Source organism: Sceloporus occidentalis, unplaced genomic scaffold (genome assembly GCF_023333645.1).
Source record: "Sceloporus occidentalis isolate IW3139 unplaced genomic scaffold, rSceOcc1.0.p SCAF_22, whole genome shotgun sequence".
NCBI classification, from domain to species: domain Eukaryota; kingdom Metazoa; phylum Chordata; class Lepidosauria; order Squamata; family Phrynosomatidae; genus Sceloporus; species Sceloporus occidentalis.
The window spans coordinates 13286873-13311261 of NW_028317002.1; the positions used below are offsets into that span (position 1 = coordinate 13286873).

Here is a 24389-nt window from a genome sequence, read left to right on the forward strand (position 1 = left end):
GATCTCCCAGCCCCCCCTAGAAAGGTGGGGCCTAACACAGTTACCACCCCAGTTGTTAAGCCATTGCTGTGAGATATAAAATCCCCCCAAAAATTGCGGAAACCTTGTTAGCATGCTGAATTAAATTATACATCGGGGAGCTTCCACATGTGTACTCTCATCCTCAATTGCAGTAATACCCAAAGAGGGTAAGTGCCAGAGGTAAATAACCAAGTCACTTTTGATTATGGATCTGAAATGTTTTTTTGCAAAAAGGCCCTTAACGGAGTGGATTTGGGGTTTATAGTGACCTCACTTGAATAGATGAGATTTAGGGTCAAGGTTCAGCAAAAGCAAGTGTTGGCTTGTAGTATGAGAACAGCATAATCCCCTTGTTGGGGGGTTTGTCCAGTGGCAGGGAAGGCTAGAGCTGCCCACATACTGTATTATTATTATTTATTGTTTTATAGCGCGTCATCAAATTCCATAGCGCTGTTCAATGGGTACCCACAGAGGCCACATTGTGGTGTTCAGCTTCAGAGCTTTGCTAGGTGGCCATGTTGAATCATGATGGAGGTCTACAGAAAAGACCAACATCAATTTGGTAGCTCCCTGGACTATTGCAACACTCTTCTGGTTGGGATTACTCCGTCTCCTGCAACCTACCCAAAAAGCTGCTGCTTGGTTCATCTTTCGAGAAATACCTCAAAACTCACTTCTTCAGAGAAGCGTACCATCTTCGTAGGCAGATCTTTCCTTACACTAATACAAACCCAACACTACCTCTCCCAACTTTTTCATACCTTACGTTTCTCCTCACCCCATTCCCTCTAGATTGTAAGCTTGCGAGCAGGCCCTCTGTACTTTATGTATCTGTTGCTCTTAGTCTGTGAGTTCTAGCTTCGTCATATCCCTTGAGTGCATTTAACGTAAACTGTGCTTCATAAATTGTTGGTGCTATACAAATAAAATATACCTTTTTTTATAACAAAACATCAAACTATAATAAACTGGTAATCTTGTGGAAAGGTAAAGGTGGGCAGATTTATATTCAACACACCTCATTATCCAACATAATATATAATAACATTCCGTATGCTAATATATTTTTATATTAAGCGCCCGTGTTACGCGATACAGAGACGTTTTCCAATTGCAACATATACAAAGAAGGGCAAAGTATGGCTGTGACACACAGCCTGCGTCCATGCAGTACTTCCGCCACACTTCCCAGCACCCCTTGCGCCCTACGCTCGCAATCCGAAGGGAGTGCGCGTTCACTTCCTGTCATTCCTCTGACGGCTTGGTTGGAGTGGTGACGTAAGAGGCAACATGGCGAGCTATCAGTATGGTCAGGTAAGCGATGTTAGATATCGCTAGTAGCGAAACATGGGGGTAAACGGGGGAAGCAGCTGCGTTATGACGCTGTGGTGAACTGGACTCCAGCTACTAGTGATAAGTAGTTACAATCGGCTAAGACAAGCCTGTCATGGTTGCTCTCATCAGTGGGGTTTAAATGATGTCATTCAAACTAACGATGCGAGTTTCTTCGGGAAAGTAACCGCTGTATGTATTATAAAGATATTTTCTTTAATATTATGCACGCATATCGTTGCCTTTAGCCATCTTCTTTGTTTTAACTGGACATAGTGATAGACATCTGCTGGGAACATTTAACTACAGCAGTGGTGATGGACTCACAGTTGTTTGTAGAAGGTTAAATAGTGGTGGCTATAATAATTTCATTGTAAGAAAAAAAATAATTTTGGTCCTAAACTGTAAAGAATTTCTATGCTCATCCAGATTAGTGTTCCATTTCTTAGATGATCCCTGAGTGGGTTTATTCAATAAGCAGTACATTTAACTCTCTCTCTTTCCTGTGTGTTATGTAAGGCTAACAATGATGGCTTTCATCATAGAAGAGGCGAACACTAGAAATCCTAGATATCGCTATGGATTATCCTGCAAGAAGGGCTGAAGTAGCCCTGAATAATGCATAGCTAAACCGGTGAGGAGCCCCTCGCACTACCTATGCCTTATGTAGGGCCAGCCATTTTTGGTAGGGGAAGCTTGCTGTGGCTCGCCCCTTCATACTGCATAGGGATAGAAGGGATTTAGCAAAGTTCTACTACATCTACTTCCGCCTCTCCATTTATCTATAGTGAATCATATATATATATATATATATATATTAGCGCTACTGTGTCGTGATGATTGGACCACTTTGAGAAGCCTTGGTTGCGTTAATAGGCAGCCAGGTGGATAGTGATGTCAGCAGCGGGTAGATACTTAGGAGTCTGTTCACTTAATGTGGAGCCTCAGCTTCGTAAGTCTTTGTGGAGCATCATGTCACCGCCTCAGCTTCTCGCGTTGTTCGGTGAATTCACTACTTTGCAAGCCAACTTAGCTTTTTTTGAGTTACATCCCTTTCATGGATCTTGAGAGAAAATAAATTATGGTCCCAAAAGAGCCAAACAAACTTGATATCAATCAACGGATAATTTAACATCTTTTTGTACGTAATGACGCACATGTTCTTTGCACCACTTATGAGCAGCAGCTTTGGAAGGGGAGGTGATTGCGTGCTGGGATACATCCTCTTCCCAGTTGGAGAAGAAGAAAATTAAGTGCATGTCTTCTATTACAAGCTATGGTTTTTTTTCCATGCTCGGTTAAAGGGACAGTGTGAGGGGAGGGCTTTTACCTTCTGGTCTCATGGGGGGGGGGGTTCGGGCATGCAAAGCCACTGTAACTAACACACACACACCGCTTACCTTGCATGAAGCTTGAGGTGTGCAGTGTACCGCACTACTACCACAGGATCACGTAAAGTTGCGTTACTTGACCCCACTGAGCCCTACCCCCGTTAGCATGCCAAGCCTGATTGGAGAATTAGAGCTGGCCCAGGTCCCAGTCCAAAAAAAAAACAAAACTCCATTTAAAAGAAGCTGCTTAAAACGATCAATCGGGCATAAAAGCATGCGCAGTGAAATACATTTTTACTGCAAAGGTTTTAAGTATGTTTTCCTTCTACTTGTTGCATTATTCTTACCTTATCTGGAGACATTGAGGCTGCCATTTTTCATAGTCTTCTTGTACTTAAGTTGCCACCCATCACAACAAGGGTTGAAAAATCTGGTTTGGATCTAGGAGCCAGCCAAAACAAATGCTTTTATTTTCCTGGTGCCAGGGGTTTGTTGAGCCTCGCCATATACATTTACACACTCTAACACCAGTTAGACACAGTAACACACACGCTCACATATGTTCACAAACACTGCTATCTTACAGTAATGCACTCTAGCATCCTGTGCTCATGTACACATCTGCTAACGCCACACACTAATACACACGCACTAACACTATATGCTGACATACACACTAGTGCTAATGCCATATTGTAACATAAACAACTCCATACATGCTTGCACCACACAGGCTAACACTATACATGTGTAAAAGTACACACACTAACACTATAGACACATACTGACTAGTGCTATACATTCACGCTGACACTGTGGTATACACACACACACACTCGCATACACTACTCTTCCCCCCCCCTCCCACTTTGTAGAGGCCTGCCACACAGCAGCCTATCTTCTGCCATTGTGAATTCTGCACCCTGATTTCCTGTGTGGGTGCAGTGAGGTGAGTGCCGTGAGACACCCAGTAGGGTCACATAACGTGCAATACGTGATCAAGATTGTGCCCGGGGTTTGTCGAGCCCTGCGTTACACCATAAGGCTGGATGTTTTATAGTTTGTTTTCTTCATATGCATTTGCTCTTTCCCCACCCCATCCTAAATGCCCTGCAGCAGATTCAGCTGAGTATCTTTGAGCTCCAGAGCTGGCTTGATGAAAGCCACATTCACTTGTGGAACATTGAATGGCAATGAAATCAGTTTCCTGCTACTGATTGGCAACTTCAAGCAGCCAATCAGTGGCAAGCGTAGCTGGGACCACATACGAGGAGGGCTGCTGCTGCTCCAGGGCAGCCTCTTGTGTGCCAGGTAATCTATTTTTTAATTTGGAAGAATGGATATTAAATTACTTAAGAGCACTTTAATATTCATTATTCTATATCAGGGGTCCTCAAACTTTTTAAACATGGGGCCAGTTCACGGTCCCTCAGACCGTTGGAGGGCCGGACTATAGTTAAAAAAAAAAACTATGAACAAATACCTATGCACACTGCATATATCTTATTTTGAAGTGAAGAAACAAAACGGGAATAAATACAATATTTAACCCCTTCGCGACCTTTGCCGGTTCAGGACCGTCATGACAAGAAGGTCACTAAATGACCTTTGACGGTCCTGAACCGTCAAAAAGTTAAATAAGCTTAGAAAGTGATCAAGGATCACTTTCTTCGCTTAAACGGCCTTGCTGCAATGCCTCGATGTCGAGGCATTCAGCAAGGCCGAGATCGGCATCGGGGGCCATGTCTGGCCCCTCCCCGGGGCGTCAACAGCCGCCATACATTGTATGGCGGCGGACGCCCGTTTTAAAAGCGTTTAGGAGGCGATCAACGATCGCCTCCTAAACTTAAATGGTGTCGCTGGAATGCCTCGATCAGGAGGCATCCAGCGACACCAAACACTTACCTTTAGGTGGGCTGTGACCGCTCCGGAGAGCGGTCACAGCCGCAGCTGCCGGTGATCTTCGCCATCAAGTAAGATGGCCGCCGCTCTGTAAAAAAAAACAAACAAGAAAAAGTTTGCTAGAGGGTCTCCAGACCCTCTAGAGAACTGGCTCCACTTGCTGGTTGAATACAGGTACTGCATTCAACCATGCAAGTCAATGGAGCCCAGCTTTCTAATCACTATGTGATTAGTAAAATATTCAAAAAAAAAAAAATGGGAAAAAAAAAATGTGCTAACATTTAAAAATAATTATGCAGTGATGTCACTAGATGAACCATCCAGTACCAGCAAAATGTGTAAAAAAAATATAAAAAAAGTATTAAAAAAATAAAAAAAATAAAAAAATAAAGTTTATTATTTTGAGCAAGTGCTAAAATTTCTCAAAAATCTCAAAGAGTTAAAATAAAAGCACTTCAAATACCCAAGGGGTGTCTAATATATAAAAAAAATGGCTGATGGGGTAAATTGGAGTGGCCTAGCTCACAGATAGGGCATAGGTACAGACTGACCAAAATGGAGAAAAAAAGCGCACTTCCCAAATGTGGCATTTTAAATCTGAAACAACCCGACAAACCCATGCATGTGGGGTATCGCTGTACTCAGGAGATGTTCCTGAACACACATTGGGGTGTTGTTTGATAGTGACATATACCAGAACCTGTATATCTATAACTAAAGTACAATTTGTGTGAAAAAAAAAAAAAAAAAAATTACTATTACAAAGTTTGACAAAGTGTAGTTCTATAATTGGTGCATGGAAAGGGTTAAAATAACAGCATTCGGAATACCCTGGGGTGTCTAGTTTTCCAAAATATATGGTTTGAATGGGTTAAATTGAGTTAACCGGCTTCAAAGATATTCCAAAGAGGAGATGGAGGCAGAATGACCAAATGACCACCTGAATTACGCATGCCCCAAAAGTAGCCTTTTACCAGCCAAACAATCTGACAAACCCATGCATGTGGGGTATCGCTGCACTCAGGAGATGTTGCTGAACACATATTGGGGTGTTGTTTGACAGTGACATATACCAGAACCTGTATATCTGTAACTAAAGTACAATTTGTGTGGAAAAAAAAATAAAAAAAATTACTATTACAAAGTTTGACAAAGTGTAGTTGTATAATTGGTGCATGGAAAGGGTTAAAATAACAGCATTTGGAATACCCTGGGGTGTCTAGTTTTCAAAAATATACGGTTTAAATGGGTTAAATTGAGTTAACCGGCTTCAAAGATGTTCCAAAGAGGAGATGGAGGCAGACTGACCAGATTTGTTAAAAAAGATTTGGAAATCATAAAATGCTGCTTGTACTTATTGCCCTATAACGTACAAAAAACAGCAAAAAAACATAAAAACATTGGGTATCTCTAAACTCAGGACAAGTAGTAGAATCTATTTAGCTAGTTTTTTTACTTGCTTTTTTAGGTGAGTAAAAGATTTTTCAAATAAAAGTCATAAAATGTCTTTTTTTTCAATTTTTCACCATGTTTTTTTTATTTTTTTTATAGTAAATAAGATGATACGATCAAAATAATGGTATCTGAAGAAAGCCCATCTTGTCCTGAAAAAAACAACATATAACTTATGTGGGTACACTAAATGGGTGAGGAGAAAATTACACCTGAACACAAGCACCACAAAAGTGTCAAAACAGCCTCGGTCCCACAGGGTAGAAAACGAAAAATGAGCCCGGTCCTTAAGGGGTTAAAATGAAGAACAAGTAAAGTTAAATCAACAAATATACCCTCCCCCCCTACCCACTATATATCCCCCTAGCCACTATATATCCTCTCCCCCCTTACCCACTATATATCCTCTCCCCCCTTACCCATTATATATCCTCTCCCCCCTTACCCATTATATATCCTCTCCCCCCTTACCCATTATATATCCTCCCCCCCACCCACTATATACCCTCTCCCCCCTACCCACTATATACCCTCTCCCCCCTAGCCATTATATACCCCCCCCACCTTGAAGTCCAGCGACGGGAGCACGATGCTTCTTTCTTCCTGCACCGCTCGCTGGTGCCCGCTGCTTCACTGCTGAGCGCCGTAATATGACGTCATATTTCGGCACCCAGCAGTGAAGCAGCGGGCACCAGCGAGCGGCTTTTAAAGGCTGTCTTCTTTTTTTTTGATGCGGGGGAGAACGAGGGGCGCCGAGCGGTTGCTAGGCGCCCCTCTCTCTCCTCCGCATCAGTGTTTAAAAGCCGCTTGCTGGTGCCGGCTGTTTCACTCGGTTGCCATGGGTGCACGCATGGGACGTCAGTGAAGTCGCTGCGTGCGCCTGCTCCCGGCGGTCCCCGCGTTTTTAAAGTAAACGCGTGCCGCAGGGACTTCACAGAGGCATCCTTGTGTTCCGAAAGCATCTTTCGGAACACATGGATGTCCTCAGACAAAAACACCCGGCGGGCCGGGTAAATGCGCTCCACATGCGGCCCGCGGGCTGTAGTTTGAGGACCCCTGTTCTATATAGTGTGGGTCAGGGATGTCCCCGAGTAAAGCTCGAAATAAAAATGAGCAGCGTACCCTTTAAGTTCTAAGCGTTGTGTTACACAACACCTTTACCAAATGAAGAATGTCATTATTTTTGTTTTCATAATACACTCCCTCTAAAACATAGCTGGTCCCTGTGCTGGTATTTGTAGGTGTGTTTTGGATGTAACCAGGAGTAACCAGTACATAGTGTTACAGCAGATCTGGACTTGTTTTTCGCAACTGAAACTGTTTCTCTTGTAAACAGGGATATCCTGGATCAGCAGGACAGGTTCCAGGTGCAGCACAAGGGGGCTACTATGCTGGGCAGTATGGTGGAGGAGGCCAGCCAGGTTATGGAGCCCCATCACCTGGTGCACCTTATGGAGCTCCATCACAAGGAGGACCCTACAGACATCCTGGCCAAGGGGGAGCTGCACCAGTTGCTCCTGGCGGTTCATATGGGGGACAAGCACCCGGGGGAGCCTATGTGATTCCTGGATCCAGCCCTTATGGGGGAGCTCCGCCAGGTCAGTATAATCAAAGAATATCCAGTGAGTACAGGGATAGAACTGTCGTTATTAGGGTGTCTATTGATTTAGCTAAAATCTATGTGTGAACTATGTCTGAAGTGTTTATTTTACCCTTCTGCGTAGTATTAACAGAGCTCTGTTTTATATTTTGCTAAAATCTTTAGATGCATATACAACTTTTGTCCCATCATCTCCCACAGGTAACATACCTCCAGGCGTGGACCCAGAAGCTTTCTCCTGGTTCCAGACGGTTGACGCAGACCGCAGCGGCTTTATAACCTTAAAAGAGCTGAAGCAAGCACTGGTGAACTCAAACTGGTCATCATTTAATGACGAGACCTGCACCATGATGATCAGTGAGTCTTGGGGCTACTTTAAGCCCCATAATATGTTAAGGTTTACTTTCCCTATGAGGTTCCAGTTTCTTAAATTCATGTGAGCCAGTAAAGTCACATTTAACATTACTTTAAGGGGGTTATTAATGATCTAACAAGTCTATTGTCCCATTGCTAGCAATCACAAAAAAATTTGATAAAAGTAAATATTTCAAATACACAATAGAAGTAAATATTTCAAATACACAATAGCAACACTCAATTGTATGTTAAGGGCAAATAAAATGTTTTCTGATCTGAAAAATCCACTTACTCACATTCTTTGTGGAATGCCACCAAGGCTCACCTGCAGAGCTCCCCTGTCTGATAATGCCAAACTTCCATTAAGGGAGCCTTGTGAACTTTGCGAATCTGTAAAAGCTAGTTTGGGCAGAATTACTTTATTTTACTCACTGTGCATATCGGTTTAGTTACTGTTATGTTTATTGTTGTAAATGAACAAAATGTATTTAATTTGCGTAGCTCCATGTTGCTGGCGATAATACAGTGTCATTATTCCATGATGGTAACACATGAGAGCAGCAGTTAAATAAACTTCAAAGACTCAATTGATACATTAGGAAGGCGCTCCATCCCAAAGAGACCATTGTCGAGTTGTGTAATGGGAAAATAGAGCCTAGGGTGAATAAGTGCAAATGCAAGCGCAAGATCTTCCACTTTACCTGTTCATAAATCATTTGAGTATTGCTTTTCTATACCAATACCAATAAACATCTGCTATTGGTTGGCTCTCTTAGTTATTCCTTTACTTAAAAGTACCAGTTCTGGTTGCAGCATTGGTGCTTCTAGTCTAAGCTAGCTAGATCCTGAGAAATGTCCTTCTTGACCTAACCATAACAATTTTGCATGCATAAAAAGCAATAGGGATTGCACAGTTTCTTTCAACCCTCTTCCTTCACATTTTAATCGTTTTATTTTCATTATTTCAAATCAAGCAGGGAATCACATAAACCTCCAAACCAAGCCGTCTCAGGTAACTAAAGCACTCTTTAGGCATACCCAGTCACAACTAAAGTTCACAACTAAATATATGCGACCAGGCTGTGCAGTGGCTCCCCAGGACAATTTTAATACATTTTTTATATAGCAACACACTACTTTGCATGGCAATGAATGTCAAGCCTGATTGAGACCGCTAAACTGATTTTACTTTTGTTTGCTTTTTTTTTTACCCCACACAGACATGTTTGATAAGACTGGATCTGGTCGAATAGACCTGTTTGGTTTTTCGGCTTTGTGGCGGTTTATTCAGCAGTGGAGAAACATGTTTCAGCAATATGACAGAGACCAATCGGGCTGCATCAGCCATGGAGAATTTCATCAAGGTAAGACCTGGATGAGAGCGCTGTGCGGTTTACTGTCAAGCCTCAGCAATGTGTGTTGGCAGTGCTTTACAGCGGCATATTCTGACCTCTCTCTTGGGCGACGGGTACAAAAGGGCACCCAGCCTTACTGCAGCAACATTGGGGAAAATCAAGACCGTATTTGGGGTTGGTTAATGTAAAAAGCCACAGAAAAAGTCAACAGGAATGTGTGGTTTAAAGGAATTACAGTAACAAATGTGGATCCATTAGCGTTCCTTCCTCCTCCCTAAGAAGTGGTTTCATTCACTTATTTGTGATACACCAGAAAACATGTCTATAGTTTGTGAAACAAAACGTTCTTGCATGAAAGTATATCTTGTAGACAGAAGGTGTGCGTCAAATCCTATGAACAATTGAGCATCGGTGCCCTGGTGCTTGTGGATTCCAGTGGTTTTGCATGTGCTTTAATTTTAGCAAAACTTCACCATGAAACAGGGTGCTGAAATATTTTGAGGTTATTAAAAAAAATTGCCCTTTCTAATATAATTAGGTCATTTCCAATATAGATCTGAACATTTTATTGCCAAACACAGACTTTGGGGAAGTTTCCATTCATTGGGTAAAAATAAAGTGAAAATAAATTGATTGCAAGCTTCTGGAACCTTTACTTACAGAGGGGCTGGGGCTGTAGCACAGGTTTTATGTATATGTATGTTTCTGTTTTCTCTTTTTCTGTCTTGCTTGCCATTTTGTATTTTAATTTTTTTTGGTGTCTGTTTTTTTCCAGTGCTTTTACCTTCTATTTATCCTGTGATCTTTCTCGTTTTTTCCCTCACTCATGATATTTGAATCCCTGTCTTCCAGCTATTTGCCAGATGGGCTACAACCTAAGCCCACAACTTGTACAGATTGTGTTGTCGCGATACACTTCAAGATCCACTAACCACACCCTGCAGCTTGACCGCTTCATCCAAATTTGCACCCAGTTGCAGATCATGACAGAGGCCTTTGCAGAGAAGGATACCGGGCGGACGGGCAGTGCCAGGCTAAGTTATGAAGACTTCCTTACCATGACCGCAGCGCGACTCCTTTAACATCGAACACTGCTTCCTCCTCAGCTTTCCATCACCCGTTGTTTGAAATGAAACCGCGCTCACGTGTAATATTTAAACTTAAATACAAAAACTAGTAACTCTTGACATCTAGCACAGAAACCCTAGTGTAGGCTCCCCCAGTTCATGAGGTCATCTTCCCAATATGTACCAGGTCATCACTTTGTAGGTGGGCAGCTGCACACCATTAGAAATACCGTGTATCATTTAAATCGTAATCCTTTTGCAAATGATATTCCCCACTAGGGGGAGGTATGGTTCTATCAATATTGCATACTCAACATCTTTTACTTTGGGTGCTGTTCTTTATTTTGTGTATAATGTTACCGGGACAGAAATCATTTCGTTTGCCAAATCGCTTATTGTCCAATGACAATTACTTTTGTAATTGAGAATATATTGGGGAAAGCCTACATGCTGTTTTCAGATGCATTTTGTTTAATTCTGTACTAGGAAGCCTTCTATTCCATCTAAAGTAATGACTGTTGATATTTTGAAATTACTATTGTAAAAAAGAAAAAGTGAATCTTAAGTGCAATTTGACCTTGAATCTTTGTACTTTTTTTAAACTTTTGTAGTTTGGATTGCATGGTTCGAGAGTAAAACATAAATGCCATTACATTTCCTCCCTTTAAAGGGGAGCACCCACAGCATTGGATTAAAAATACACGTTCAAAGATAATGTTATGCTGTTTTTTTTTTTTGTTTTTTTTTTTTTATTATTATTATAAACAGTTCTGTTTTTGCAAGATATAATAAACATTTGTATGTGTTCTAGCTCTGTTCTTAGTCCAGTCTGCTAGACAAAGACCCCGACATCTTATCATACTGCCTGTGATAGACAATGGAATGGAAATCCTTAACCACCCAGTAGGACACTGACTAATGAAGCCATTATGGAGGGATGGAGTTTATTAGCATTGCCATAAACAATTGGCACAGTGTGGTGTGAGCAGGGAAAGCCACCCAAAAATATCCTGACTGTCAAAAAGTGCAGTCTCCAAGTCTGTTGAAACAAAATTACGTGAAGCCAGTCTTTTGTCAATGCCAACCTACAGCACTGTAATGGTGTATAAAGCACTGTATTTCTTTCCATGGGACTTCCACTACACGCATATATATCGTTTCCTGTATGGGATACTTATTCCAGCCAAATCTGTGGATTAGTACTACAGAATTAGAATTGTTCTATGTGTTTATTTGCAAGGGTTTTTTTTGTTTTTTAGCACAATGTTAAAAGTAACTTTGGACCACTTTTTTTTGTTATTTCGCCAATGCTTTGTAAATGGCTTATTCAATAAATCTGTATGTAACAATGTATATAATGGCATGTCTGTCATCCTCAGCTATACACTCTGTCAGTGTTCTTGACCAGTGTTGAACATCAGTCCTTCCCCGGAAACCAACTTTAAACAACGTTGGTTTAAACCACTGTACACTGTAGCAGAGGCAATGTTCTCTCCCCTCCTCTGTTCCATAATTTTTTACAGCATTTCAGACTGGAGCTTAATGCCAAGTAATAGTTGACTTGCTACACGATGGAGCTGTTGGAAGTTGCCGTTCTAACCACAGGAGGCAGCAGGGGCTAAGCTGTGATTAGTGTAATGTTCGGGTAATGGTCAAGTGTTGCACCGAATGCAGGTGCGATGGTGTTGAGGACCAGGTCTGAGTTGCTGCTCTGCTGTGTCATTAGGGCTGAGTTGAAGTTAGTAGGGTAGATGGCTATCAAGAAATAGCAGACCTAACAAGAAAGTATGTATTTGTTGTGAGAATCACAACCCCATTATATTTTCTGAAGCTCTGCTAGGTGATCTTTACATACATGAGATGTGTGGGAGATCTTGCAGTGATGCAGTAAATAGAAGCCCACTGCTCTGTACATATGTGTCAACTTGCACTTTTTCATTTAAGAGAACATAAGTTATGTATCATTTGTTTAGTAGCTGAAGCAACAAGCCTCTGACTCTCTAAGACTAGAACATTTTGTTCTAACATTTCCCCTCTTTGAAATACGATTTCCTCCTGTACTTTGTTAAATCTCTTTATGTACTTGAAAGACCGTTTATTGTTTTCTTGTGTTCATAAAAGAATAACATCACAGCTTTCCACACTGTCCATCGAATGCGTCATATTGGTCAGTATATCTTGCTTTATGCAGTCATATCAACACACAGGAGTAGCAGCTAGAATAGGTATGAGTATGTGGGCCGTGCTCTGTGTACCTGGATTGTCTCGAGCGTGTGTAGTGTTGTGTCCGACTTTGTACATCATCTTGTTTTGGGGATTGCTTGTAATAGTTTGTGTTAGTTGTAGGGGCATACCTAGAGTATTTGGCACCCGGGGCAGATCCTGTATGTGACACCCCCCACACCAAAAAATTATGTTGGCAAGTATATTTATTTCACAAATTTGTAAATTGTATGTCAACTGGAACTGCCACTGCTTTCCCTAAAACAGCCTGCCCGTGCCACTTCTGCCCCTAAAACAGCATGCCTGTGCCCCCTCTGCCCCTAAAACAGCCTGCTTGTGCCCCCTCTGCCACTCAACAGAGTCTGCCTGTCCCATTCCTGCCCCTAAACAGCCTGCCTGACCCATTTCTGTCCCATCTGAAGCAGCCTGTCTGTGTCACCTTTGCCCCTGAAGCAACCTGCCTGTGAAACCTCTGCCCCCCCAAGCAGCCTACATGTCCCATTTCTGCCGCTCCCCCCAAACAGCCTGCCTGTCCCATTTCTGCCGCTAAACACTCACTTTTTTCATTCGTTCATTCATTCTCCCACACCCCCTTACCTCTCTTGCAGATTTCACTGGTCTGGGGGCTGGCCAATCATCATTGGGGGGCCGCTCAGACGTCTATGTGGCCGAACGCTTGCCTGCAGCTTGCATTAGGTGGCCTTCGCGGTATGCTGCTGGTTAGTCGATATAGTGTGTGCCTGAGGATTGTCTTCGAGGTGTATGACTTTGATGACCTTCTTGTTGACAAAATTGCAATTGTACTATAACTACAATAGTAGAATTGCAAATGTGTCAACAAGAAGGTCACCAATTTCAAAACCTTCAACAAGGGTGAAGAAATGCTAAAGAAACATAACATTTTACTAAAAAACATTTGAGACATTAATTGTACCGATTGTCCTGAAACGGGTGGACTGAGCTGAGCCAAAATTTTTCTTCCGATACCACAACCTCCCAAGGCATATAGTGGTGATATCAGAACCATGCAGTATTCTGGATTGCTAAATTGTTTTGTGTTTTTGTAGTAGTAGAGTTTATATATAGGGCTCCCTGATGTTCCTATAACCCGGGTCTGTTTTTCCATTGTGTAAGGGTCAGGGCTGATGGAGCCAGCCATTAGCCAAATATGGCCTTTAACCCTGTGATGATCGGCTAGTCCAGAAGGTGTGTATTTAAACATTTATATCACAAACCCTCTCTGTTCTGTCCCCACATGAAGGCGAATGAAGGTGTAACTGGTAGTGGCTGTGTGACTTTCCTACCTTCGTGTCCAAGCAGTGGAGCAGACAGGACCGGCAAAAGCTCAGGTTAGACGGATACACGTAGACACGGAGATTTGAATCAATGTGGGTTTATTTGACCCAAGTCAAACACAAACAATGATACTGAAACCTTGGTGTTGTCTGTTAATATCTTTCCTAAAGCTATCTGCTGGTCAAAAAACTGATGCCTTACGTGCCCGAGAGATGAATGTCCAGTCACACAGAAAGCAGATCCCTCTCATAAGGGTTGCAGGAAGTGACATGGACCCAGGCTCCTGAAAACACGCCCAACTTTATTAACAAGAACAGAGGCGTGCAGCATACGAATTCTGGCCAGCAGGTGGCAGCAAAACAACAATACATATAAACAACATGGTGATGGAAGAAGTGACAATATGGTGGACATTAAATAAATACAGTCCAGAGGACAGCACACTCCCCGTCTGAAATTCCCGAGGGAATTTCACTATGACTAATGTCCAAAAAATATATGGAACAAACCTGTAACAAACATGTTAGAATAAAACATTACAAGATAGTCCTGTTTCAAACTTGGAATGGAGAAGATCCACAAAATTCAAGTTCAGTTCTGTTTATCCTGCAGGGATGTTCTCGATGGGTAGTATCAGAATAAGTTCGTTAATTGGCCTTGCAAACGTCTTATGCTCACCCTTTCTGAAGATATTCAATTCCACCTTCCGGACCCTGCCATCTTTGCTAGGAAAAACCTTTGTAATAAGTCCCATAGGCCAGTGAATCCGTTCGGTTTGTTGCTCCTTCATCAACACGAGGTCTCCTTCTTTCAAGTTTGGTTTGTGGTGTTGCCATTTTCTTCTTCCTTGAAGAATCACAAGATACTCCTTTCGCCACCTGTTCCAGAAGTAATCCGCTAGGTATTGTACACGTTTCCATTGTTTCTGGTAGATGTTCGCATGGGTAAATTCTTTACTAGGTATTAGCGTATTCTCCGTTTTTTGGGTAAGGAGAATAGCCGGAGTCAGTATAGTTGGTGTTTCAGGATCCATAGACACTGGCACAAGTGGTCTTGAATTGATTATGGCTGAAACTTCAGCGAGAAGGGTGACTAGGGTCTCATGTGTGAGCCTTGAAGAGTTTACATCCATTAACATAGAATTCAAGATGCTGCGTGAGATCCCGATCATCCTCTCCCAGGAGCCCCCCATGTGGGAACTATGAGGAGGATTGAAAATGCAAGTGCAACCTTTCTCTGCTAACTGATCTTGAATGGGCTTGGTATCGATGTTCAGTTCTTTACTTGCTCCGATGAAGTTGCTTCCGTGGTCAGACCTCAACTGTTTCGCTGGTCCTCTGATTGCGAAGAACCGTCTTAAGGCATTAATAAGGCTGGATGTGTCCATGGATTCTATTACCTCTATGTGAACGGCCCGCACACTCATGCAAGTGAATAGTACAGCCCAACGTTTACTGTTTGCGTGACCGCCGCGGGTCTTGCGTGCAGACACCATCCATGGCCCAAAAATGTCTAGGCCAACGTAGGTGAATGGTGGCTCTGTACATAGTCTATCCACAGGTAAGTCAGCCATTTGTTGGTGTAGTTGTTTTCCTCTTGCTTTACGACAGTGCACACAGTCGTGCAGTATTTGGGCCACACGTTTTTTCATACCTATAATCCAAAGGCCTGCAGACCGTAACCTGCCCTCAGAGATTTGTCTGCCTTGGTGTTCAGCCTTTTCGTGATGGTGTCGGATCAGCAAGACAGTGATATGATGTTTGCTGGGAATGATGAGAGGATTTTGTTCTGCAACTCCTAGGTGGGCTTGATTCAAACGACCACCGACTCTCAGCAAGCCAGAACCGTCCATAACTGGATTTAAATTGGCAAGAGGGCCTTTTATTGGAATCCGCTGTTTGTTGTACAAGCACTTCCATTCTACGTTGAATTCTTCCTGCTGGACATGGCGTATTATGAGGGACTCACTATGAGAGATATCTTCAGCAGAGAGGGGTTTATGACAGACATGCCAACCAAGACAATCTTTATCTCCTTGAGTACTGTGATAACATCTCGCAATGTGCACTAACCGAGCGATAGTTCTAACGAGTCTCATCCAACGGGAGAAACGCTTGAAGCGCTGACAACCGAGGCTGGAGGTTTGCTTTATTCCAGTAACTAATGCACTAACTTCAGCGCGGATTTCTGGATCATTATCCGGATCCTGGATGCTGAAAACTTCCTGTACACATTCGTCCCTCTGTCTCAACAGAAACTCCGGACCTGTAAGCCAAGAAGAGTTAATAAAGGAACCTATAGACATCGGCCTAGTGGCGTGGTCTGCTGGATTAAAGTTGGATGGCACATAGTGCCATTGTTCAGGTTTTGAAGACCTCCTGATTCTCTCTATGCGGTTACTGACGTACACATAAAATCGTTTAGTCCGATTATAAATGTAACCTAAAACGACCTTACTGTCCGTGTAATACTGGACCTCTTCTATGTCGACACCCAGTTCTTGTTGTATGAAGTCTGCAATCTCCACTGCTAACACAGTCCCACAGAGTTCAAGTCTGGGAATAGTACGATCAGGCTTGGGAGCCAATTTAGCCTTACCAAAGACGAATCCAATGTGGCTTTGATTGTTGGGTTCTGTCACCTTCAGATAGGCAACCGCTGCTATGGCTTCCGTGGAGGCGTCTGAGAACACGTGGAGTTCTTTCTTTATGCTAGAGGTAGATGAGGTTTTGACATAGCATCTCGGGATGTGGATCTCATCCAAGGCACACAAACATTGTTTCCAGGCTTCCCATTTTTGCTCTTTATCAGAAGGAAGTGGGGTATCCCAATCCTTGACGGTTTCAGAAAGCTGTCTCAGTAGGGATCTACCTTGTATGGTGATGGGCGCTACAAATCCCAGCGGATCAAATAGGCTGTTCACCACTGATAGGACACCACGTTTTGTGAATGGCTTGTCTGTACAACTTATTTGAAAACCGAAGGAGTCGGCCGAGAGATCCCACCTGAGGCCCAAGCTCCTCTGCACAGGTGGACTGTCCAGTCCCAGGTTAATGTCCTTGAATCCAGGTGCATGATCACCTGACTCGAAGGCTCTCATTACGGCCAGGCTGTTTGAAGCAATTTTGTGTAGTCTAAGTTTAGCTTGGTACAACATTTTTTGAGTCCTCTTGAGCAGACTGATAGCCGCTTCTTCAGTCGGTAGTGATTTGAGTCCGTCATCTACGTAGAAGTCCTTTTCTACAAAGTCTCTCGCGTCTGCACCATACTCGGACTCTCCTTCTAACGCAGTTCTCCGAAGGCCGTAAGTTGCTACTGCAGGTGAAGGGCTGTTTCCAAATACATGCACCCTCATTCGATACTCCACCATCTTTGCGTTGGTGTCGTTGTCCTTGTACCACAGAAACCTGAGGAAATTACGGTGATCCTCTCTGACTACGAAACAGTGGAACATCTGTTCAATGTCGGCAGTGATGGCAACAGGCTCTTTCCTGAACCTCATCAGCACTCCTACTAAGTTATTTGTCAGATTGGGACCTGTGAGAAGAACATCATTTAGAGATACACCTTGATGTTTGGCGCTTGAATCAAAAACGACCCTAATTTGATTAGGTTTCCGTGGATGATACACTCCGAATGAAGGCAAGTACCAGCACTCTTCGTTCTTCCTTAAGGATGGAGCTATTTCTGCGTGGTTGTTACGGAATATTTTATCCATAAAGGCGACAATGTGTTTTCTCATTTCAGGCTTGCTGTTCATGGTACGCTGAAGAGAGTTAAATCTAGACAGAGCTTGTTCCAGATTGTTAGGGAGTCTTAGCCTGGTAGCTCGGAAGGGTAATGGAGAAACCCAGTGATTGGTTTCGTCTTTAAAGGACTCGCTGTCCATTATCTTGACAAATTCTCTGTCCTCTACTGACAAGGCTACTTTATCGTCGTTCTTGGTTGTGTGAAAAACTGATCTCCCCAAGTCGTCGGCAAAGAAGGGAGAAATGATGTCAGGTTGCTGTATGAGGTCTGGAGACTTCTCTTTAACTTCATAGTGATGAGGACACGGCTTAATGCTAGTTGCGCGTCCATCTACACGCACATAAGTCTTGAAGGAGTCAATTCCTGGTTGATCTAAGCATACGTTCCCTATGACTACCCATCCCAAGTCCAGTCTCTGGGCGTATGGCGCATAGTCGGGACCATTACATTGTTGACGTACCTTGTGTACCCTTAGATTGTCTCTGCCGAGCAGGAGTAGAATCTCGGCGTTGATGTCCATAGGTGGGATAAGGCTGGCTATGTGCCTTAGGTGTGGTTGGTGAAATGCAGCTTCTGGGGTAGGAATCTCATCCCTATGGTTGGGTATTTGGTCGCATTCGATCAGCGTCGGTAGGGGTATTTCGGTATCCCCATTGATAGGAGAAGCAATGAATCCTTGTGCCCTTCTGCCGCTAGTCTCTATGCGGCCCGAGCAGGTGTTTAAGGTGTAGGGTTCTGATGGTCCTTTGATTCCAAAGGCTTCAAAGAATTTAGGTCCCGCTAGGGACCGGTTACTTTGGTCGTCGATGATGGCATACATTCTTACTGCCTTTTCTGGTTGTCCATCTGGGTAAACCTTGATTAGGCATAGTCGGGCACAACATTTCTCTCTCTGACTCTCCCCACATACTTCCAAGCATGAGCAGGAAACAGCTGTGGTGGTGTTGGCGTGATTCTGGGGCTCCCCGCCATGACTTGGAGCGGGACTAATGGCGACTGCAGCCGGTGAGTCTCTGGCGAGTGGGGTTGGATGCATAGCTGAGGTATGTCTTTCGCTATGACACTCTTCACACTTGATGGCAGATTTACAGTCCTTAGCCATGTGCTCCACTGAAGCGCAGCATCTGAAACATACCCCAAGCTCGGTGAGGACTTTCTTGCGCTCCTGTATGGTTTTGGATCTAAACCTTCTGCATTTGTTCAATGAGTGTGGTTTTTTATGAATGGGACATTCACGATTGAAGGACTTGTCTCCTAATGAGGTAGTGTACTGTTTTCCCATGGGTACTGCAGGTGATGGTAGGTTAGTCTTTCTAACGCTCACGCTGCTCTTAAAGTCTCTGTGTTTATGCATGACACTTTCATACCTTGATGATGACGTCGCTGAGGCTATAGTGTTGGACTCCAGGAAGTCAAGGCTGGGGTCATTCCTCATTTGGGACTGTTCATCGATGAACTTACAGAAATGAATAAATGGGGGAAAGGTGACATCATGCGCTCTTTTGTACCTTGAGACTTACGCTGCCCACTTCTCTTGCAGACTGTATGGTAGCTTCACAACAATTGGGTTCACTCCATGCGCTGTATCCAAGTAGCACAGCCCAGTCAAACGAGGGTCTTTTTTGGCTAGCTCCAGTTCCATGAGCAGATCACTTAAGTCCTGAAGCTTATGGACTTCCTTGAGATTGATCTTTGGGATGTTTTGCAGTCTCTGGAATAGGGCCTTCTCTATCGCTTCTGCACTACCAAAGGTACGTTCAAGTCTCTGCCAGGCGGCAGCGAGACCTGCTTCTGCTTGTCCCACATAGACAGTTCTGAGGCTCTTGATACGATTTGTAGAGCTTGGGCCCAACCATCTGATCATGAGGTCAAGTTCTTGCTCTACGGTTAGGTTGAGGTTGGCAATGGCGGCTTTGAAGGTTGCTTTCCAGGCTCTATAGCTCTCTGCACGGTCATCGAACTTTGAAAGACTGGTGTTGATTAGCTCTCTGCTCACCATAAACCTAGCGAACTCAGACATATCTGATTTCTCACTGCTTGTTGCCATGACAACTTGTGATGCCCCTGGGGCGTATGGGCTGCTTGGCGTGAAAGGGTGAGATGCTACCGGGTAAAATGATGTTGCTGCAGGGTTGAGCTGTGGTTTAGCCTCTGTAGATTCTGATGACTGCTGCTTGAGCTGTGGAGGTAGGCCAGAAAACACCTGATCTTGCTGTAATAACTGTCCTTGAGTGGGCACATCCGGGTGACGGTTATTAGCTTGCTCGGGTGCTGTGGGTGGCACTAGCACCGTAGGAAAAGCTGGTTCGGAGGTTTCAGTGTTGTCGGCTTGTACAGTACTGGAAATAGGGGGTGACACGGGTAACTGTTTCAGCACATAGTCACTGGTGCGATCGACTGGATCGTCCATTTCCTGTGGTAGTGAGCAGACTGGATCAAGACCTTGGCTCAATGCTTGCTCAAGTATTCTTACTTCGGCTAACGCAATTTCCTCATCCATCTCTGATTCAAAAATCTTTATCCGAGCCTCTGCTTCTGCTTCTACCCTCTTGGCCTCTGCTTCTGCCCCAGCTCTCTTGGCCTCTGCTTCTGCCTTTGCAAGAGCTGTTTTCTCAATGAAGGTACGTCTCGCCTTGGATTGTTCTGCATTTATGCGGGCCTCTAGTATTCTGTCACTCATGGCTGAGCTTCTGTATGACCGAGAGGAATGTTTAGATGAATTTGATCTGTGTGATCTAGTTTCTTGCATATGAGAGATATGGAGTTCCGCTTTATCTTTAACATCCTGCACCATGGCGTCTCTTTCTCTGTCTAATGATTCTGCCTTGCTCAGTTCTGATGAGGCTTCATCGATATTAGAGTCTTTTAGAAAGGTTATATACCTTGTAGATAGTCCCTTGTATCTTTCATAAGCTGTGTTCAGCCGTCCAATGACGACTTGTAACCTGGCAGCACCACCTGAGGAGGATTTAAGTCCTGACATGAGGGAGGAAACCCGTTCCCATTGCTCTTCCAGGTTATCACATAGCTCATCTTTCATGGTGTGATAGTTTTCAATGACCTTTATCGTCGGTTTAAGAGAGCGTTTCGGTCGTGCGTCTTGATCTGCTGGAAGCGTGGGCTCTGCTTCCTGCTCTTCATAATTACCATTATCAGGTTGCATTTGTTTTGTTTTATCACTGGGGAACTCAGCAAGGTCCTTTTCGGCCATTTTGATTTAAGGTGCGCTATCTCTTTAAGAAAATAAACTTTTGAATTGGGGGCTGAAAATCGCTGCACGGTTCCTATAGGGCACCTGATAAGCTTCCTAAGGTGTTTTGAGTGAATTGCTGGGGTTTTGGAGTTGTGGAGGACTTCCAGGCGAGGGAGTAGATACTGCAGATGCACGTTGATTCCCCTAGGCTTGTCCAGACATGTTCAGTGGCTGGGCAGATTTGCTGCACGTGAGCCTGTTGCTAGGGAGATTCCTGAGTGTGGTACTGGTCACTAAGGCAGTTTTTTGACTGTTCTGTCCCCACATGAAGGCGAATGAAGGTGTAACTGGTAGTGGCTGTGTGACTTTCCTACCTTCGTGTCCAAGCAGTGGAGCAGACAGGACCGGCAAAAGCTCAGGTTAGACGGATACACGTAGACACGGAGATTTGAATCAATGTGGGTTTATTTGACCCAAGTCAAACACAAACAATGATACTGAAACCTTGGTGTTGTCTGTTAATATCTTTCCTAAAGCTATCTGCTGGTCAAAAAACTGATGCCTTACGTGCCCGAGAGATGAATGTCCAGTCACACAGAAAGCAGATCCCTCTCATAAGGGTTGCAGGAAGTGACATGGACCCAGGCTCCTGAAAACACGCCCAACTTTATTAACAAGAACAGAGGCGTGCAGCATACGAATTCTGGCCAGCAGGTGGCAGCAAAACAACAATACATATAAACAACATGGTGATGGAAGAAGTGACAATATGGTGGACATTAAATAAATACAGTCCAGAGGACAGCACACTCTCTTCTCTCCCCCAAGCTATACACATTGGGATTCCTTAGTCTTTCCTGCTAACCTTTATCATGCAAACCATTCGCAATTTTAGTAGCCCTTCCCTGAACTTCTTCCAGTATGTCAATATCCTTCTGGAGATGGGTACTCTAGGTGATGTCTGACCAGAAAATTTGCAAAGTGGCAGAACCACCTCTCTCTTTCTCCCACTAGTTATACAACCTAGCACCCTATTTTCTTTTTCATGATGTATTACCTACTTGCCTTTAAGGCCTCAGAAACACTCACAAGTCTTCTTTTGTCAATGCTATATTTTGCCTTTTAATTTTTACATCCCAAGTGAGTTATTTTGCATTTATGTACATTAACCTGCAGCTGCCATACTATTGACCTTTCTTCTGATTTACTTCATCTAAATCATCAGCCATGGTAAGTTACATTACTTGCACTAGAGCCCTGCGCGGGACTGTTTTCTTAGTCCCGCTCCCGCTGAATTTCTGACCATTACCGCCCGCTTCTGCAATGTGTGTTCCACTCCCGCCCGCTCCCACAAACATTCTGTCACAGCTTTAAGAGATAGTGAAGAAATTAATTCACAGATACTCATTCATTCCCTCATTCACAGATACTAATCATTCACAGAAACTCATTCATTTCCTCAATCACTCATACTCGTTCATACAAACTCCCCCACCCCCTTACCTGAACTGCTGATTTCCCGCGCACTCCCGCAAGACTGCCTTTGCGTTGTTCGCACACAGCATCTCTTCTCATGTCCTGCCCAGGGGAAGCAGGAACGGAGCAGAGTCATGTGACGTAACGTAAATTCACTTGACTCCACTGGGTTCCTGGGCGGAACAAGAGAAGAGACGTTGTGTGCGAGCAACGCGAAGGCAGCCTGCAACAGCCGAAAAACTGCCCGCACCCGCAAGTTTTTTTGACGGGTCCCATGGGACCCTCATCCCGATGCAGTCCTCTAACTTGCACCGTGTATAGCACATTATATATCACCATGTAATTGGACCTTTTTTTCTCTTTGGTTGATTTTTTTAAAATCTTTTGTACTTGTATGGGGATAGTAAGATGCATGTCCAAAATTCTGGGTGCTTATCAAATTCCATTTTAGGTAACATAATTTGTAAAAAAAAAATATCTAGTCAACCTTGTTGAGCATGTATTATGTTAATTTGTTCTATATAGATTGAAACATTTTTGACCACGGCACCACTTGAAATAATCAATATTTCATGTTGTTTTTTAAATTGGGAACTATAAAACCACTGAAGGCCACTTCTGACCACTAGTACTGTTTTTTTATGCTTTTATTTTGTCACAGTCAATTCTACTGTAAAGCTGTCCTTCTCAAATTCCCCTGGGATGTTGCTCTTAAAAACAAAAATGCCAGATCATCATGTTTTAAAGTCTCATAGAAACCTTGATGAATCAATATTCTTCTTCCAACGGTCACTATTCAAACATTATTAATGTTAACCCAAGGGCAGAGTATAGAATATATGATACTGTCCTAACCTCAACATCTGAGGAAAGGGATTTAGGGGTAATTATTTCTGAAGATTTAACGGTAGGTAGACAATGCAATAGAGCAGCAGGTAATGCTAGCAGAATGCTTGGTTGTATAGGGGGAGGAATTAGCAGTTGAAAGAGGGAGGTGCTCATGCCGTTGTACAGAGCACTGATGAGACCTCACTTCATAGATACTAAGTTCAGAGAAGGGCTACTAAACTATCCAGGAAAGGTTAAAGGTCCTTAACCTTGTATGAAAGACTAGACAGAGGAGGGATATAATAGAAACATTTAAATATTTTAAAGAGAACACAATAAAGGATGATAGTATATTTAAAAAAAAAACAAAAAACTACCCCAATAAGAGTATATAATCTTTAAGTAGAGAGGCAAATGTTTATCAGGAAATATTACTTTACTGGGAAGGTAGTGGATGCATGGAATAGCCTTCCATTAGGAGTGGTAGGGGTTAGTACAATGAAAGAGTTTAAGCATGCATGGGATAGACATAAGGCTAGGTACTAAGCAAAGTATTCAGAAATTGTGCAGACTACATGGGCCAAATGGTTCTTTTCTGCAGTCACATTCTGTGTTATATATGTTATACCCAGTGGCACACCCAACAGATTTGTCTAAAGAAGCCAGGTGCTTCTTTAGACCAATCAGATGCTCCCAGGAACATCACCAACTTAACATATGCATTACTATTGGCACCTTGCTGCACATAAAAAGCACTTTATTTTTTTCTATAATGTCATATGCATGGGTACAGTATACTATAGTAGCTAGGTGAAGGCCATCATATTATAATCGTGTTGGTTACAAGGAACATTTCTGATTTGCCATCTGGCCCAGAATGTACCAGGGAGCCTGATCGTGGAATAGATAAACTGCGACCCTCCAAACTGCAGCCCTAAGTCTAGGCAAGTACACACCACTGCATAGATCTCTCCGTCCTTTCCCCTAACCCATTCCACGTTCCTGTCCCTGAAAAAAACTTTTGGCTTTACAGCTTTTATCATGCATACATTTAATACATTTACCTATACTATCTATAGTCACTACTAATGGTGATATTTAGTTTAAAGTTTGTCTGGAAAGCTTACACCAAACCAGGTGTGTAACTAGAAACCACAGGGCCCTGGTATGAAAATTGCTCGGAGCCCCCCAACTTCACCAAGCAAC

At 43.3% G+C, this 24389-nt stretch overlaps 1 protein-coding gene across 1 annotated transcript; it reads left to right on the forward strand.

The window, feature by feature from the left end:
• Positions 1 to 1311: 1311 nt before the first annotated feature.
• On the forward strand, positions 1312 to 10432 carry LOC149301083 (peflin-like). The gene is made up of 5 exons (XM_089484575.1): positions 1312 to 1335; positions 7375 to 7649; positions 7826 to 7995; positions 9216 to 9359; positions 10203 to 10432. Exons 1-5 carry the CDS (start codon positions 1312 to 1314, stop codon positions 10430 to 10432), a joined length of 843 nt encoding a protein of 280 aa, XP_089340701.1.
• Positions 10433 to 24389: the final 13957 nt, after the last annotated feature.

Coding starts and splice junctions, on each gene's coding strand:
- LOC149301083 (XM_089484575.1), top strand. CDS start 1,312: ATGGCGAGCTATCAGTATGGTCAG. Junction 1,336..7,374: donor CGAGCTATCAGTATGGTCAG/GTAAGCGATGTT, acceptor TCTTGTAAACAG/GGATATCCTGGATCAGCAGG. Junction 7,996..9,215: donor GACCTGCACCATGATGATCA/GTGAGTCTTGGG, acceptor TACCCCACACAG/ACATGTTTGATAAGACTGGA.